Raw genomic sequence first — 18,793 nt, 5'->3', positions numbered from 1 at the left:
CCACCTGAGCACCAGACTCCGTTCAGCTGATGGGGGTGTGCGGCACCAAAAGGAAGTAGTCTCCCTTGCTTGCATGCTGAGTCTCTTGCAATTCAGGGTACAGCCTTAGAGGTAAAACTCCTAGAGGTGAGGTCCTTTAGGACAGCTCTCTAAGTGATCATGCCAGGGGCAACCTGCTCTTCAGTCAGGCTCCCAATCCATTAGACTGGGGATCGGCCTTGGAATGTCTCAGCTGCGGGAAAGAAAGTGCTGTCCAAGGGGTAGCTTTGGCAGGCTCATGAGTGAGACTGTAGGGTACCGTGTACCACTGAAACGTGGCGTGTGTATGAGCAGGCCAGGAGGAACAGGGACCAGTCCCCCCACCTTCTTCATGGATAACTGAAACTTCATGGACAACTGGAACAACTGGAACAAGAGAAGATGAGGCCCCAGGCTCTGGAGCTGTCCTTCGTTGTGATGGTTAGATCAACACGCGTGATCCACCTCTGTCTCCCCTCTTCATTGGAGGCTAGGTGACCTTTGCTGCCAGAAAAAGGACGAGTGGTTGCACAAGAAGGTCCCTCACATTGGTGACCGGGACCGACGAAGGGTCCATATCTAAGGCACCCATCATACACGAGTGGGCATTTCTCCTTCTGTGTCTCAAGTGTGAGCACCAGAAGGTCAGACTCCGTTCTGAGTAAATGAATCCTAGCTATGTTCCTCCCTTGCCATATTTCCCTAATATGTTGGAATAAGACTGTGGGACAAGGTGGCCAACAGTCTGATGTCCCCTCAGACAGGGTATGATGTCCATATTATGTTGCAGACTGACCGCCAATCCACAGTATATGCTTGTTCAGCCGACTGAGCATGCAAAGGAACCGTGCCTCTCTGGGATGAGTTGCAGGAAAGCCCCTGAAATATTTGAAGGGCAAGACGAGACACTTTGGATTCTTTTCTTTTAGAAGGGCTATATATTACAGAGCTTTCAAAAGAGGCTAGACTAAAGGTCTATTTAATGTATGTACCTGTGGTGCACTCCTTTACAATTAAAATTACTAACCCCAATGTAGAAAATCCTTAGAGTTCCCAAAATATGACCCTTTCTGCAGGGGCGTAGCTTCGGGGTGTGGGGTGGGGGGTTGGGGTGTTACACACCCCTAATAAATGTATTTGCGATACATAGTTGGTTGCAGATGCTTTTAGTCTTGTATGGTGAGGTGTCAGTAGGATTTCTCCAGTATTATTTGCATACAAAGACAAAAATGCACACACACACTCTCCCTCTCTCTGTTTGGATAGACTTCAAAAATGTTAGTTATTTCACAAAATAATGTACTTTATCTCACTAAGTACCCCTACTAATCCTCATTCCTCCCCCTTTCAGCTGCCCCTTATGCCTCCCTACTGTGCCCTGCTTGTCCTATAATGTATTTTAACATTATGTGCCAGCGTGATTGTTGAGAAATCTGATGCCCGCCCACCCCCAAGTCTTACTCACCAAGCTACGCTCTTGCTTCCTGATACCCCTGAGGTGCTGCAAGAATGTGTTACTATATTACTATGTTGAACCCCATATGATGGATACCTAAGTGGGCACATGTAACTCCCCACTAGACGATGGTAGTCCTTGGCAGGAACTCTTCCTTCACATGTGTATGTTTCTCTCTAGAAAGCAATCTGGCCAAGCCTGCCATTTTCTGGCTCTAAGAGCTGCCTCTCCCTAGGACTCCAGTCAAACATGATTGCAAAATCTGCAATAAATCTCGGCTCATGACAACTCTTGCGGAAACGTTCGGCCTTGTTCAAACACCTGCTACCTAATGTGGGAGAAAATTGTCCTACTCACAGTAGCGGTTGGTGGTGGGAGTGCTGCCGGGCGGTGACGTGGGCGGGGGAGGGGCAGGGTGAATTTCCTTGCGTGCACTGCATCGCCAAGTTTGTTTTATTTATTTATATGTTTACTTACCTGCATTTGGCCATATTCTGTAGTTTACTACCCTCCCACCCTGCCCCTCCCCGCCTCACATCACTGCCCGGCAGCACATTCCCACCACTGACCGCTACTGCCTACTCATAAAACTTTGGTTGCCTCGACTCCTATGACATCGGGGTTATTTACTGGCAGGGTCTATCCCAAACCTTTTAAATGAATGCTTTTTTTTGTTTAAATGTATTTTTATTGGTTTCAAGTACAAACACAGGCAGTATACAGCCATACTGACGCCACGGGTACAAATGACGAATGAACCACAAAGTTCTGTTAGAAAAGCTAGGCATATAGAGCACAAAGTCTGTAAGCTCCCAGTTTCCAATGCTTGTGCTATGTTCCCTGTATGTGGCGGCTAAAAAAGAAGGTCTGCTACAGAGCCTGATTAACAGAAACAAGAAAATAAAAAAAGCCCTAAACCCTCCCCCCTCCTCCAAACCACCCCCCTCCCCAACCAGTTTGTCAGATAATCTGCATGCAGGCTATGTCCATCTCAGCGTCCTCACTGTGCATTCTCCTTGGGTACTGGGGGATCATTGGATTCGTCTGTCAGGTGCAATAAGTGGAGATATCTGGGACACGTGATTTCGTTGAATTCTTGAGAGAGAAGGGTAAGCAGTGGCTGCCAAACTTTCCGGAATGTAGCTGCGGTGTGTGTTAGTGTGGCTTGAATGCGTTCCATCCCCAAGGTAAACCATAGTTTGCGTAACCATCTCGTGTGGGTGGGTCGAGTAGATGTCCCCCAGAGGGATAAGATGTGTTGGGAAGCAGCTTGCATAGCAAGACCCATCTGGCGTCCCCTTATGGATTTGAGAGGGAAGGTAAGAGCATTTGGGAGTCCAAGGATGGTGTAGGCCGGGAATCTCGGAATCTCAGTGTCGAATGATCTATCTACGTCGTCGAGTACTGCCGTCCAATACCCCTTGACTTCAGTGCAGTCCCATACGAAATGTGTCAGGGTGCCTCATTCACCACGCCCCTCCAACAGAGCACAGTTCTGGACGGGTTGCCCCTATTGAGCCTCACTGGGGTAAGATACCAATACGTGGCTAATTTCACTGCCTTCTCCCTGCCCGCTGTGGAGCATGCCGTATGGTTGGCCCTGTAGTATACAGAGCTCCACTCTCAAAGTGAAAGAACCCTCCCTAGTTCCTCTTCCCACTGTCTCTGCCCCGCAATATGAGGTGTCTCAGGTGGGGGTGTGAGCATCTTATAGAGGTCCATGATAAGGCAACTATCCAACTCCTTCGTAACCAGCCATTTCTCAAACACAGTCATGTGTCTGCCTACACATGGGCCAAGATCAGATTGTGTGAGCCATTGCCTAAGTTGGAAGTATTGAAAAAGCTGTGGCGAAGCAATGTCATATCCTTTGGATAACTCCATGAAGAGAATAAAGCCCTTCAGGTAAAAAAGGTGACCTGCCGATCTGCAGATGGTGCCACGCCACTGGGGGAATGCTAATGCTTGGGGGTCGGTGCCCGGAGGGAAGTCGGGGTTATCCAGTTTAGTGCCCGTCTGACCGCGACCATATCCCATACTTTCAATATAGTGCGAGTGATGGGTGAGCGCTGGAGGTAGCTCTGTCTGTGGGCATGGCGGAGGAATGGAATCTTCCACTGAGACGTTTGGGCCATAGCCCTGTCTTGGAAGAGCCACCTCTTTTCTGATTCTGGCCTGTACCACTCCACCAGATAGCGCAGTTGCGCTGCCTGAAAATATTGCTGAAGATTGGGAATTCCTAGGCCCCCTTTGTCCATTTCTTGGTAAGCCATTCGTTTGGGTAGGCGCGGTTTCTCCCCCCCATATAAAGTGCTGGAGAGTGGATTGTAAGTGCGCTATGGTCCCGGCTGGAGGGAACAGTGGGATTGTCTGAAAGACATAAAGGATCTTAGGAAGGGCCAACATTTTTACTGCTGCAATTCTCCCTAACCAAGAAAGCGGCTGTTTAGTCCAGCGTGCCAATTCTGTTTGGATCTGCACCTTAAGTCTGGTGTAGTTAAGCACGATCATTCGGTCCATGGACGCAGTAAGGGTGATACCCAAGTATGGGATTTGTGACTGCGTCAGTAAGCCACTGCCGTATAATGGAGTGTCCTGGGGGCAGCGTGCGTTCTTGCCCAAAGGTAGGATCATGGACCTAGAGTGGAGAAGTGGAGAAGTGTGGCTCACTGATTAGAGCAGCAGACCCTGATGCAGAGGTCTGGCCCGGGACCAGGGTTCAATTCCCGACGCGGCAGGGACCTGAACCCAAAAATGTCCACAGACTCGATAATTCTCGCCTCGGTGCCTATTCTAATCATGGGGTCCCACGCTGCAACTCTGGGCAATAGCTGCTTAATCTCCACTACGGCAGCCCACCCACTGCGGGATGCCTGGCTTTCACCTTGGGGATGCCCAGTAGGGGTTATCTCACAGGGAAAAGCCAGGACGGGTTCCCAAGGCAAGCGCCTTGATGCCTGCGGCCGAAACGCGCGTAGAGACCCTATTTTTATGCCACTTACCCTCTCTCTTTGTGTTTTACTTTTATGCATTGATGTCCATGTCATATGTTTACTGTGAATTTGTAATCTTGATTGTGTGTTATATGAATGAATCTCCTTTTTATTGTGACAATTGATAAATAAAATTATGTTTTTTTAGCCAGCTGTAGTCATACCTTCATTAATCCTTACCATTACGGTTTTGCACTCTTAAAAATTACCTAGGTTGTTATTTCTCAATTGTACGATCAGCGTACAGGCCTATGGGGTGTGGCTCCCCGCCAAACGTTATGCCTAGTATGTTCGGGTTATCACGCACTTTTTGTGCCAGTGGTTTGACATAAAGCGCGAACAGGAGAGGAATATGGGGACACCCCTGCCTGGTGCCGTGCTGGATCTCAAAGGGGCTAGAGCGTAAACCATTCAAGCTGACCGGCGCTTGGGGGCGATGGTAACAACTCACCACCCATGTTTGGAAGCGCTCTCCTATTCCAAAATGTCGCAGCACCCTCTGGATAAACCCCCAATCTACCCGGTCAAACGCCTTCTCGGCGTCAATGGCCAGGAGGACCGAGTCCGATTGCTGAAAGTGGGTTTTATCGATCAGATGAAGGAAGCGCTTGGTATTGTCTCTACATTGCCTGCCGGGTACGAAACTCAATTGATCCGGCTCCAGAATCCCCGGCAGGCAAGGCCCCAGTCGTGCGGCCAAGATCCCTATGAAAAGCTTAAGATCTAGGTTAAGCAAGGAGATTGGTCTAAACACCGAGCATTGCATGGCCTCCATACCTGGCTTGGGCAATACTATAATCTCTGCTTCCAACATGTCAGGCGGGATGGAACCTGGGCCCTGAAATGAGTTAAAAAGCTTCGTGAGGATCGGGGCAATCAACCGGCAGAAGGCTTTATAAAAACCCGCGGAGAAGCCGTCCGGACCTGGCGACTTCAGGGGTTTAAGATGGGAGATGGCCCCAACGACCTCTTCGAGATGGATGAGGGCATCCAGGGCGCTTGCATTCGCTGAATTCAGCTCTGTAGTTGCTACATCGCTCAGATAGGCCTCTGCCTCCGTCTCCACAACGGGGTACTCCCTATACAGTGAGGCGTAGTAAGTTCTTAATGCCTCCGCGATTGCCTCCTCATCCCGTATTTCGTCCTCGTCCCTGTTACGTAAAGTTAGGATTTTGGAGCACTGGACTTTTCCTCTTAACGCGCTTGCGAGGAGGCGAGCAGTTTTGTTCCCTCCTATGTAATAAATATGTCTCAGGCGGAGAGCCACATATTCGACCCGATTGGTGTCCAGACCAGCCAATTGGGCCTTGGCCGCCTTTAGTTGCTTCCAGACCCTAGGAGCCCCTGTACGGCCATGAACCCACTCCAGCTCTACAACGTTGGCAGTCAGGACCTCTCGCTTCGCTTTGCGTTCCTTAGTCTCCGCCGCTGCCACCGCAATAAGTTTGGCGCGTACCAACGCCTTCAATGCCCCCCACAGTGCCGATAACGGCGTCTCAGGCCTGTCATTCACTTCTAAGTAATCAGTGATGCTCTTACGAATTCGTTGGGCCACATCCACGCGCTGCAAGAGGGGTTCCCTTAGTCTCCACTTCCCTGGGTGCCTCCAAACTGTAGGGACCTGGAGTGTAAGTTCTACGGCATCATGGTCAGAGATGGCCGCCGGGGTGATGCCCACGTCAACCACCCGGGCTTCCAGCTCCGAAAAGCCTATGAAGGGGTCCAGTCCAGCATAGGTGTGATGAAAGTGAGAGTAGAAAATGTACTGTAACGACTCCGGGTGTTTAGCCCTGCACATATCCACCAACCCCCTCTGTTGCAGCCAATCCTTACCCGACTCTGAGATAGCGCCTGTGCCACCATACCTATGGTCCTTGCCTGCCTCCATCACCAAATTAAGGTCTCTTCCCAGAAGTAGGAGGGGGTCAGATGAGCGCAGCGCTTCAGACAGGGCATTGCGTAGGAAGGGTTCCTGCCCTGTGTTCGGCGCATACAAGGACCCCACCGTCAGTTGCACGCTTCCCACTGTAACACTATGGGCCAGCAATCTCCCTTTGATCTCCCCCACTTTATCTTTAATTTGGCCGCGAAAGTGTTTGGCAACCAGAATCGCCACACCTGCCTTCTTCTCATGTGTGGAGGAAAATAATTGTTGGGGAAAAGCCCTGGCCCTCTTTCTGTGCCAGTCCTTAGAAAGTAAGTGAGTTTCATGAAGCAGACAAATCACTGCTCCCGAGTTTTCAAGGTAGGATAAGACTGCTCTCTGCTTAATGGGGCTGTTGAGGCCTTTTACATTTAATGTTACGAGTTTTAACTCAGCAGCGGCTATCCCGAGAACAGTGGAAAGTGTGTGCTATGTAAATCTAAGAGCATTCCAACATGCCACTCGTCCGAACCCTGCCCCTGCTGACACACTGGTCCCGCCCCCTCTCCTCTCACTCCCCCAACCCATCCACCCATCCCCCCTCGAACTCCAACACCCTCCCCCCGCCTCCCCCCCACCCAAACCCCAACCAGGAACTCCCAAGTGTGAATCATAGTCCCAGGCCTATCAATACTCAGTTCAGGCCTGTGGTACAGTTACGTGGAGGAGTGTGTGGCTGTGGCGACCCCGGAGGCCCCTCGCCCGTCTTCCCCCCCCGACCCGCATGGACTCAGTGCAAAGAAAACCCCCTTCATTGCTGCATCAATTCAGTGCCGATGTGTCCTTAGACACTTCCTGGATAGCCGATGCCTGCTCCTGTGTCATTGTTGCTGGGTCCGGTTTAAGATTGGCCTTGGGCGAGCATCTGCGGCCCACGCGCTGCCATCCATCTCACGAGGGTCGCGGTGATTTCTCCTGTGAGGGTCGCGAAGATGCCTCCTCCGTCTTCGGGTCCTCGTCGTGGTCGATGCCCAACAGGGCACATGTGTCCTGTAGCGATCTGAGCTGATGCAAGGCCCCTTTCCATTTAAAGATCAGCCTGAAGGGGTGACCCCAGGAATAAGGAATCCCTTTGTCGTGCAGGAATGTCGTGACTACATTAAAGGTTTTCCTCTTGTGCAGGGTGATGGCCGAAAGGTCCTGGTACAATGCCACCGGGTAGCTTTGATGAAGGAGAGGCTGTTTCTGGCGTGCCTCCCTCAGGAATCTTTCCTTCAAGGGAAAGTCAGGCAGGAAGGCCAGGATATCGGGTGTGGGGGCAGGTGCTCGGCGCGCCAGGCCTACCCTGTGCGCCCTGTCGATGCGAATTTCAAAGTCATTGGTTTCCCCCAAGTTCTCCCGGAACATTCCCTGTAAAAAGCTGGCGACACTGTCCCCCTCTGCTTTGGGTGGCATGTCTCGGACCCTTATGTTGTTTCTCCGTGAGCTGTTTTCGAGGTCTTCCGCATGTGCCTGAAGATCCACTTGTTGCTCATGGAGGCGAAGGACTTCCTGCTGCAATTGTTCTACCTCCTCGCTCCTAGTTTGATACGCTTCCTCCACCGCTGCAACTCGTTCCCCCAAGCCGTCCACATCGCGGCGCAATTCACGGTTCTCCCTGGCCATATCCTGCTTTAGTGTCTGGAAGTCCTCGTGCAAGGAGTTAAATAGGGTTTCCAAGAACGATTTAGTGATGGGACCCCTCCGTCCTCCTACCCTGTGGTTTCTTTCGCCACTGCTGGGGATGAGGGGCCCTTCTCTCCCTTAGGGGTACTCTTGACAAGCATGTCCGTTAAGGTGCGTCCGCCCCTGCGTACCACAGCAGCCATGATGCTCTACCCACTCGAGCCTTGGGGGGCCCCTAAAGCTTGTCCCCTCGGCGGGGTACTGCTCGGATGAGTGCTGGCCAATGTGGTGACCAGGCAATGCAGGCTAGAATCCAGGCCCCCAGGTCGTCTTCTGCGCTGCGCCCGCCAAGTATGCCGACCTCTATGATGCTCTAAGTGTTATGGGGGCAAACGCTGCTGGGACCTGCTCCAGGCCCCACTCATAGCAGAATGGCTCAGACTAGGCTGCACCCCCGCTAAAGTCCACTTGGTCCGGGTCAGATGCAGACCCTAGTGTATCTCACGGGTCTCAGTCTCCCTGCCGGCAAAACGCTGTGGGCGCTGGACAGGCACCATCGTTCCCTCCGCTCCTCTCCTTACCCTCTGGGCTCGGCTCCCTCTCGTTGGGCCACTTCTCGTTGCAAGTGCGCGCAGCCGGCAGGTCTGCTCCTCGGGCCGTGTCCAGAGGAGGCCTTTCCGCCACGCTGGGTCTTTTGCCACACCTCCTCAAAGGCTACTGTGATGCAGGCTGACAGGCCTCTGCAGGCCCCACCGCCTGGGGCTCGATTTTCACACCTCCCGGGCGGGCATACCCTCTGCCGCCGGCCAGTCCTACCAAAGCTCGCCTTGCCTGCGATGCGCTGCCGCCTCGTGTCTCACCGCCGGCTCCCGTCCTCCCTCTCAGTATGGGCATCTCCCTCACCGCACCGGCCCCTGCTCCGTTGGTTGCAGCTCCAGCGGGGCTGGCGCCCCCCAACTGGATGTAAGCCCCAAGTCCCGTGGCTCGATTTTCGTGCCTCTCTGGTCGGTGCTCTTGCCGCCACCGGCTGCCCGCTCCGCAGTTCCCCTCGCTCATCAGGCGCTACTGCCTCGCTCTTCCACACCGGCTCTTGTCCGCAGCTACGGCCGGCGACCTCTTGGTGGGTGTCCCCCTTGTGGGCCACCTCCGGCAGAGACTCGTCGCAGGTTATTCAATCTTCCAGGCCGCCATTACGCCCCAGCCCCAGTCTAGACCCCGCACCGCAGAGGAAGGGTGTCACAAGGGGCCGCTGCCGCTTTCTCTCGCCACCAAAAGGACGGACACTAATTGTCCCTGCGCTGCTAGGTACAGTTCACTCTAGCCTGGGGGTTTAAATGCTGGATAAGGGTCACAACGGGGATCCGGGCTGAGGAGCCTCACGAACTAACGTCCTCTCAGGCCGCCATCGTAGCCACGCCCCCATGAATGCTTTTTTAAATTGACATTGCCTTAATGTTCTTCATTTTTCCTTCATGATTACCTTTTTAAGTCAAGCCAGCATGCTATATTGGAGTATGGAATAGAAGCCCCACCCACTCTCAGCCCATAATTTTCATTGTCTTGTGTCATTGTCCTTTATAAATGCTGGCTTCTGATTCCTTAATAGGCTTGTTAGTCCCTCCTTAGTACTTCCTTGTCTTCATAAGCAACCTCGCATGAGGACTGGCCATTCTACTTCGGTTGTAACACAGTACTTATTTTTTACTCTTTAAACACTATTTTCTGTAATGAGTTTCTCTTATTACAGGCACGACATGCTTTCCTGAAAAATTCAGCGTGGCGTGCATGCTTACACTTTCCGAACAGCCAGGGACAAAAGCAGCCGCTTCTTTGAATAAGTCTCGCATTTACAAAAGTTTGAGGTATTGGCATTGTATATGACAATGCCTTAGATATATGTGTTCATTAGCAAAACAGATAAATAAAAGGCATTGTCATTTACAGTGCCAATAGCTTAAACTCTCGCAAATGCGACACCTATTGCATTGCACATGCTTGTTTCATTGTGGTGTTTCTCCGTTTTGAATCGTGGTTTCTTCCCGTTCACACGATGCTGACGCCGGAGCGCTCAGCTCTTCCATGTCACTGCAGCCCAATGACGTCATACGGCCGGACTCAACAGCCAATGGGCGTCTCTGAAGGGCACTCACCTTTCTCCAGGTCGGAGATGCGCTGGTGCAGCGAGGTCAGGGTGCTCTCGATCTTGCCCCGCTGCTCGCTGTCGTTCTTGCCTCCCAGCTTGCCCTCCTCCAGGCTGTTGACCCTCGACAGCACCTGCCGCTCCAGGTCCTCGATCTTGCTCTGCAGCAAGTCCTTCATGGTGCTGGTCTGGGTGGAGGTGTTGCCCCGGCTGTACTGCTGCGGGGGAGAAGGGGGAGCACGCCGGGTAAGTGGATTGTGGATAAAACAACATTACCACCTGGTACTTAACGGTGACAGTAATCCCGGGCCTCCCGCCAGGAGTGGGGTTAACTGAGAGATTGCCGGGCAAACACTGTAATCACATTACACACGGCGGCGCGAGGCTCCGGCCGAGCGGCTGAGGCGGAGGCGCGCGTGGTACAAAGAGAGAGGGAGAGAGAGGTGTTGAGAGAAAGAGGTGGGGAGAGAGAGATTAGGAGAAAGACAGAGTGGGAGAGAGAGGGGGAGAGAGGTGTTGAGAGAAAGAGGTGGGGAGAGAGAGATTAGGAGAAAGACAGAGTGGGAGAGAGAGGGGGAGAGAGGTGTTGAGAGAAAGAGGTGGGGAGAGAGACTATGAAAAAGGCAGAGTGGGAGAGAGAGGGGGGGGAGCGAGAGTTGGTGAGAGAAAGAGGTGGAGAGAGAGAGACAAGGAGAAAGACGGAGAGACAAGGAGAGAGTGAGAGGTGGTTAGCGAGAGAGGTGGAAAGGGGCAAGGAGAAATAGAGAGAGATGGGGAGAGAGACAGGGAGAGAGTAAGAGGTGGTGAGAGAAAGAGGTGGAGCGAGAGAGACAAGGAGAAATACAGAGAGAGACGGGGAGACAGTGAGAGAGAGAGATGGAGAGGAGAGAGAGCGAGAGGGAGAGGTGGAGAGAGACAAGGAGAAAGAGAGAGAGGGTGCATGGAAGAGAACAAGAGGGCGAGAGAATGACAGAGAAAGGGGAGAGAGACAGGCGGAGGGAGAGTGGGAGAGAGAAAAACAGAGAGAAGGAGATGGGGAGAGAGAAAGAGACAACAAGAAAGACAGAGAGAGCACGAGAGGGAGAGAGAATAGCAGACAGAAAGAAAACGAAAGACAAGGCACGCGTGGTAGAAAGAGAAGGAAAGAGAGCGCACGGAGGGAGTGAGAGAAAGAGACAAGAATAAAGACAGAGAGAGACAGCCAGGGAGAGACAGAGAGACGGGGAAAGAGAGAGAGAGAGGTGGAGAGAGAGACAAGGAGAAAGAGAGAAGGAGAACATGAGGGAGACAATGACAAAGAGAAAGAGAAAGACAAGGGGAGAGAGACAGGCAGAGGGAGAGCGAGAGAGATAAATACACAGATAGAGAGATGGGGAGAGACAAGGAGAAAGACAGACAGAATACGTATGTGAGGGAGAGAGCATGACAGACAGAAAGACAAGGGGAGCGAGAGCGTGAGAGAGAAAGAGAGAGAGAGCGTGAGAGAGGGTGAGACAGACAATGGAGAAGAGCAAAAGAATGAGAAAGAGACGTGGAGAGAGAGAGACCAGATCAAGTGGATATAGACAGGGAATAGGGGAGAGAGAATGAGGCAGAGAGGCAAAGGGAGAGGCCAGGTGAGACAGAGAAACAGAGAGAGTGAAACAGAGAAAGACAAGAGTAGATCGAGTGGATGAGATAGAAAGGCAGTTATAGTGAGAGAGGGCATGACTCCCAAGAGAGCAAGAGAAGACGAGAGAGTGCAAGACAGCATGATAGCCAAAGGCAGTGAGAGATGGGGAAACAAAAGGAAGTAGAAATAGAGGAATGGAGAATAGAGTGGGGGAGATAGAGGGAGATCTAGAGAGAAAGTAAGACACAAAGGAGACAACGAGACGCGAGAGTGATAGGGCACAAGAAAAAGAGACAATCAGAGGGAGGGAGGAGTGGGCGAAAGAATGAACTAAAGAGCGAGTGAAAAACAGATACAAGGGGACGAAACAGAGAAAATCAAAGAGACAGAAGGGGGGTAGAGAAAACGAGCCAAACAAGGATAGAGCGTGACAGAAAGACAAGAAGATAGAAAGCAAGAAAATAAGAGAAACCCCACCGCTGTTACCTGCACGGACAGCGGCTGAAAGAGAAGCAGGGAGTGCGAAAGAGTGAAGGGAGGAGGAAGTGTGGGGGATATAGAGAGAGGGAGAAAGAGACATATACACAGCACAAAGAGACAGAGAGAAATGGAAATAGATAGCCAGAGAAGACAAGACACAAGGACAGGGCAAAAATATGGAAAGAGAAAGAGTGCAAGATGCACACAAGTAGAAAGAGACAGAAAATGAGGGAAAGAAAAAAGAGTGAGAGGGTAGGAGAGGACAGATAGTGAGTTAGAGAGATGAATTGAAATAGGGCTAAGGGAAGGAGAGGCAGTGAGGGGAAGGAAAGTTTAAGCCCAGCTTCTCAAATGTTTACAGTCCCAAACGCTAATTGGTATTAGCTTTGGTGTGTGTGTAAAAATAGCGCAAAGCAGCGCAAAACGTTGCTTTGCATTACTTTGCGTCAAGGACGTGTTGCATGGGTGGTACATGGTCTTTCCCATGCAATCACTCTTGTTTTTACACTATACCCTATTCACTAACATTGGTTGAAAGGGTTTACCACCAACAATGAACACGGCTGAAAAGCAAGTGTGAAATGGAGTAGAAATGTGTTCATTTCTCTGTGCTTTCTGACTTTGCATGCGTTCTGCACTGTGAAGCACACATACAAAGTAGGAACAGCTTTTAAACTTGTCTAGGTGTAGTATTTTGAACAGGAGGGGTTCCCTTCCTGGTCGAAACCTTTGCTAGACTCAGGCACACACCCTAGTGCTAAGGCACTAAGGTGAGTGCCTGGCGCACGGCTGCTGAATGGAGGAGAGTGCCATATCGCTGTGAATATGGTTCTCTCCTACTCTCTCCCTATCTCGCAACGCACCTTCTTTGGGTGCTGTGCTGCGCTGCATTGCCTGACACTTTCAGAATCAGGGCCCTAGTGAGAGAAAGAATGAGAGAAGGAGTGGAATCAGAGAGAGAGAGTCCCGCAGCCGCTCTGGCCATGGCCTGGATACCAGAATGTCTCTTTAATATTCCCTCAATGTCATTGTGCAGTTGTGGGTACCAGAGCGTGTGACAAAGGTCACGTGCAACGCGCAGCAGCCCAACACGCGAAGGAAAGGGGCCTGTCCTGATGGCAGAGAGACGATCACAGCCAGAGAAAGGGAGTGGCTGAGGGCGATTTTGGGCGACCATGGGCACAGGGACTTGTACTTCGAAGGAGCTCAGAGCACAAGGCGGATGTCCTTTGGAGGAGGATGCCAGCTGGCTGTGACCAATGTTAAGCAACCCTGTGGCAGAAGCCGAGGAAGAAGGGAAGGGGCACAAGTCACGGGACACCAAACCACAGATCCATACACCAGGGATACCTTGAAAGAGGGTCAAGAACCCCGGGCAGAGGTCAATAAACCGTGGGGCTCAAGACAAGGGACACAAGGACATTGGTCAAGATAGACCGGAACAGAGGTCAAGGTACGCTTGTGGCTAGGTCAAAGAACCCCGGGCAGAGGTCAAAGAACCCCGGGCAGAGGTCAAAGGACCCTGGTGCACAGATGAAGGGACACTGAAGTAGACGTCAAGGAAATCTGTGACACGGGTCAAGGGGCGCCAGGGCACAGGTCAAGAGAGAACTAGGAATAAGTTAAGGATCATCAGGCACAGGTGAAAGAACCCTGGGGCAGAGGTCAGGGGCGCTGGGAGCGCTAGGGTGGAGGTCAAGCAGCCTTGGGGCACAGGTCGAGGGACACTAGAGCACAGGTCAATGGATAGCTAGGAATAGGTCTAAGAACACCGGGCAGAGGTCAAACAACCCTGTCGCACAGGTGAAAGGACACTGGGACAGAGGTCAAAGAACATCAGACAGAGGTCAAATAACCCTGGGGCACCAGTGAAGAAACACTGGGGCAGAGGTCAAAGAACACCGGGCAGAGGTCAAACAACCCTGGGACACAGGTGAGCTGACACTGGGGCAGAGGTGAAAGAGCTCTGGAGTAGACGAAAAGGAAATCGGTGGCACGGGTCAAAGGACACCTGGGCACAGGTCAACGGGCACGGGGCGCAGGCAAGGAGCACTGGGCACCTATCATGGCACACGGCTGCACGGGCCGAAACCTGCAAAGAGAGCCCATGGCAAAGAGGAGGGCAGAGATAGGCGCGGTACCCAGAGCAGATCAGGTGGCATTGGCAAATGCCCCCCAAGAACGCCCACGAGGAGCTCTCGGGCTTCTTGGAGGCACCGCTGGAACCGGAAGAGGAGTTACCATGCGGGTACTGAGAGGGTTAAACGCAGGAAGGGCCGGCGGAGCAGGACTGGGGAAGGAGACGGAGAAGTAAAAAGGAAAAGGTGGTGGGTGGAGGCTTCAAGAGAAATTCAGAGGGAAGGTGGGAAGTAAAGATGGAGGGAATTGTAGAGGGGAAGGGCGGGAAACTCAGGGAGAGAGAAAAGGGGTCAAGAGAGGGCGAGGGAGAAAAAGCAAGAAACAAAGAGTTCTAGATTGACGACTGAGAGAAGACGGGTTGCAGGAGCCATTTGGGGAGTGAGCGCTGGAGAGAGTGCGGAAGAGGCGGTAGAAGGGCGATGGAGGGACGGGTCTAACGGCGAGAGGAGAGGCTGAGGAGAAGATTGCAAAAGGCTACATCAGCTTCTTGAGTGGGCATCAAGGGACCACAAGCCCCGTCGTGTCCTCGAGAAGCGAACACCAGCCAGACTGCGAGCCCTGGGGCAGCCTGTGTGCCCTGTGCCCTCCCCGGTACCCCCGTGACGCGCCCCATCGGATCCCCCGGCAATCAAGCGGTTCCAGCAAACCGCCTGCCTCTAGGCACTGTAAAACCTCTCTGTGTCCTGTAGTGAGGGAGGGAAAGCGAGGGTAGAGAAGAGAGAGGAGGCGGTAAAGACGCGGGGCGATGGGTGGGGGAGAGAGCAGAGGCGAAGACAGAAGGGAGGGACGGGGGAGATGGAAGGGGAAGGAAGCCGGGCCACACCTGGAATGGGAGAAGTGCGGGGGGCTGGACGGGTTTTTTTTCACGGGTGATGGAGAGGAGGAGAGGGGTGAGCACGCGAGGCGAGGGAGAGAGGAGATAACGAAACTGAGAGAGGAGAGACAGAGAGAGGGGCGAGGCCAAGATAGGAGAGAGTGTAGTAGCGCTGGATCACAAAATGAGAGAGAGGGAAAGGAGTGAGGAAGGCGAAGAGAGTCTCATTTAAGTGACGGGGATAGAGAGGAGGGAGTGAGGACGGAGGGAGGGAGACGACACCGGGAAGTCGCTTGATGCAGATTGGAGAAAAGAGGGAATATGCACCGCAGAAGAGGGAACAAGATTGTTAGAGAGAAATCTGGGTGCAGACAAAAGGCACAAAGGGGAGGGAGGGCAGAAAAACGAAGGAAGTGAGTGATTGGGACAAAGAAAGAAACAAGGAAGAGAGAAAGATGGGAACGTGAGAAGAAAGAGGCTAGGATCAAAGTAGAGACACAAGGGGGGCAGTTGTGGGAGTGAGGAGGAAGAGGAAGAGGAAAAGAAGGTTAGCAAGAGACGGGGAGAGAGGAGGGAAGGCGAGGGCGCTAGAATAGAGAGAGACGGGGATTACTTGAGAGGATTAAGAGATGGAGAGAGGCGCAACGAGAGAAAGAGACAGCGAGGCAGATTAGGGGGAGGAGAGGGACGGAGTGGGAGAGGAGCATATGGAGAGAGAGCAAGAGAGAGTGCGGGGGGTAGATAAAGAGGAACGCAGATGAGATGGGGTAGAGGGGTCAGAGACTAATGAGAAGGGGAGAGAGGGTAGGGGAGGGAGAGCAGGAAGAGGAGTAGGAAGGGTAATCTTGAGAAGAGGAGCAAGGAAGAGGTGAGAGATGAGTCTAATTTGAGAGATGAGTGAGAGGGGAGAGGGAAACGGATCGAGAGGGAGGGAAAGAACGAGGCAGCATGGTGAGAGGGAGCGGCGAGACTCCTGGAGAGATGGGGAATAGTGAGGGATCAAACTGAGTGGTGGAGAGAAAGATAAAGCAACATAGAAAAGCAAGGAGTGAGACAAGGAAGCATCCGAAAAAAAGACCAAAGAAAAGGCGGTGAGAACCACGAGAGAAAGTGAAGAGAGGGAAAGAGTATATTTCTGCCAGCATGCCGAAGACTAGGGACAGCAGTACACACGGGGCTGGGGGTGATCACCTTGCTCCGGGTCATTGCAGTCACAGTTTCTGGTCCTGCACTTTTTATGTGGTCCCTGATGCATTCTGGGGTTTGCAGTCTTGTTTTGCTTCCTTTGAACTAATTAGACGAACACCCCTGAAACCAATAGTTTGTAGGTGAAAAGTTCTGGACTGAGGGCAGTGTCCCCAATGACCTGGAGTGAGGCTGTCACCCTGCAGCCAGGAGCGCCAGGGGGAAGTGTCGAAGGGAAGGGACACTATACACATACCAGGGGCAGAGAAGAAGGGTGAGGGAAAGCGACGAAGAATTAGAAGGTGACAAGAGGGATGTGAACTAGAAGGAGGCATAGACAAATAAAGCGACAGATAAGGATGGCGAGAGAATGGAGGCAGGTCAGAGGGAACATGGAAAAGTGGAAGATGCCAAGAGAAGATAAAAGACAGGGGGTGGTAGGAAGAAGGAATGTAAGAGAGAAGGAAAGCTTGAAAGCAAAAATTAGTGAGAAGGAGAAAGTAGGGAGAGCAAAGGCAGAGTGAACTAAGAGAAATGGTGAGAGGTAGAGAGGAGGAGAGAACATGTGTGTTAGTGACAGAAGGTGAGAGAGACGTCGAGCGCAGGCTGGGAGGAGTCGTGCACACTCTGCGATCAGCTGGATTTTAATGTGCATTGCAGACCCAACACATCCGCAATCCCAGATCACGGCAAAGCAGTTCAGTTCCGCACTGACCCAGATTATGCCAGCCATTAACCGCCCGCCTGGCGCCTGGGACGCAGCACAGCACAGAACTCGGCAGAGCACTCGGGGCCTGCCGAGGTCAGCAGGTGAGTAGAGCGTTGGAAGATACCAGGGGGGGGGGTGAGTAGACAGGTAGAGAGATACCCAGAAGAGTGGAAGGAAGATAGATGAATGCACAGACGGCAAGAGAGGTGCAGAGATACTGAGGTGCCAGGAACTTGTCTGATTACATTGAACAGTAAAGAGACCCAAGGGCAGCGTGAGAGAGAAAGGGGGAGAGGGAGAGAGGTGGAGCAGCAAGAGGTGAGGGGTAGGTCTATTTGTGGGGAGATGGAGTGTCACAGAGACTCATAGCTATGAAGATGCGGATGGAGAGAGCAGGTGCATGCGCAAGTCAGTCCCTGGCAAACAGGTGCGGACATAAAGTAATAGCCAAGTGGGTAGGTAGCGTGGCATGCGGATGGGTAAACCGGGCGCTGGTGGGTCGGGCGCCCCAGCTCTTACCTCCAGGTTCTCCAGTCGGGTTTTGAGGGTCTGCAGGGTCTGGCCGAGACTGCTAAGGGTCTCTGCGCCGGAACCTCGGGACAGGTCCCCCAGTGAGCCCTTGGGTGGAATCTTCCTGGCCCCCGGGAGCCCGGCCTTGGCGTCGTTGGCCCCCGGCTCGGCGGAGCTCTGGCCCTCGCAGCGGCTCAGCTTGCCCGTCAGCTCGCGGATGGTGTCCTGCTGGCTCAGCAGCGTCTCTTTCTGCTGCAGCACGCTCTCCCGCAGCTGGAGGATGGTCCCACGCAGGTCCTCCGTGGGCCCCGTGCCCTGCATTGAGCCGCACAGGTCCGTGTCCGCGGGCACCGACGTGCAGATGAACCGGCTCTGCCCAAAGCCCTGCCCGGACCCGGGGGGCCAAGAGAGGGTCAGCAGCAGGCACATCCACGCGAGCCCAGTGCCCATGGCTGCCGGAAGTCTTCTGGTGGGATCCGCACTCACGGGCGATTGAGATCGCAGCGTTGCCTGGTTTTAATCACTCAGATCGCGGCAAATCCTTCTCTGGCAGATGGGAGAGTCGTCTGAAAGAAGGAGGCGGTGGAGTCCCTCCGTGGGAGTGAACGGGGAGTCCTTTCTGGCAGAAGGAGGCGCCGGCGGAGCACTCCGCCCCCGCCTCCTGCAGCACTTATCCTAGTTCAGCGCAGGGAGCTGCTGGTGCCGCGCCTCTCGACTGCTGGCTTCAGCCCCGGGAGCGGTCCCTACGCGAGTCCCTCCCGTTCTCTCAGCACCTGGGCGCTGGCTGCCCCCCTTTTACCTGCAGGATCAGAGCGGTCCTTCTCGTGTCTTTATTTAAATATAAATGTATTTGTGTTTTCAGCAGCTGTAGTGCGCGGGACTCGGATCTGCACGAGGAGCTGTCTCGTCAGTCCACACCTTGCTCTCTCCGCGCTTCAGCACCAGGAGCTGTCCCGCAAGCCGCTCTCGCGCTCTCTCCTCGCTTCAGTTTCAGCACCAGGAGCTGTCCCGCAAGCCGCTCTCGCGCTGCCCTCTCTTCAGCACCAGGAGCTGTCCCGCAAGCCGCTCTCGCGCTGCCCTCTCTTCAGCACCAGGAGCTGTCCCGCAAGCCGCTCTCGCGCTGCCCTCTCTTCAGCACCAGGAGCTGTCCCGTAAGCCGCTCTCGCGCTGCTCTCTCTTCAGCACCAGGAGCTGTCCCGTAAGCCGCT

The 18,793-nt window shown here is 53.2% G+C and overlaps 1 protein-coding gene across 1 annotated transcript in view; it reads right to left on the bottom strand.

The window, feature by feature from the left end:
• Positions 1–18,683, bottom strand: part of NPTX1 (neuronal pentraxin 1) — a 75,041-nt gene extending 56,358 nt beyond the window's left edge. The window contains exons 1-2 of the mRNA XM_086931042.1: positions 17,595–18,683; positions 10,147–10,354 (exon numbers count right to left, since the gene is read on the bottom strand). Coding sequence (XP_086787168.1) covers positions 10,147–10,354; positions 17,595–18,035 — 649 coding nt within the window. The 5' untranslated portion in view covers positions 18,036–18,683. The remainder of the gene's footprint in view (positions 1–10,146; positions 10,355–17,594) is intronic.
• Positions 18,684–18,793: the final 110 nt, after the last annotated feature.

This window comes from Lissotriton vulgaris, chromosome 7 (assembly GCF_964263255.1).
Source record: "Lissotriton vulgaris chromosome 7, aLisVul1.2, whole genome shotgun sequence".
Lineage (NCBI taxonomy): Eukaryota > Metazoa > Chordata > Amphibia > Caudata > Salamandridae > Lissotriton > Lissotriton vulgaris.
The sequence above is the reverse complement of the archived record's forward strand: the minus strand, read 5'-3'. Positions and strand labels throughout refer to the sequence as shown.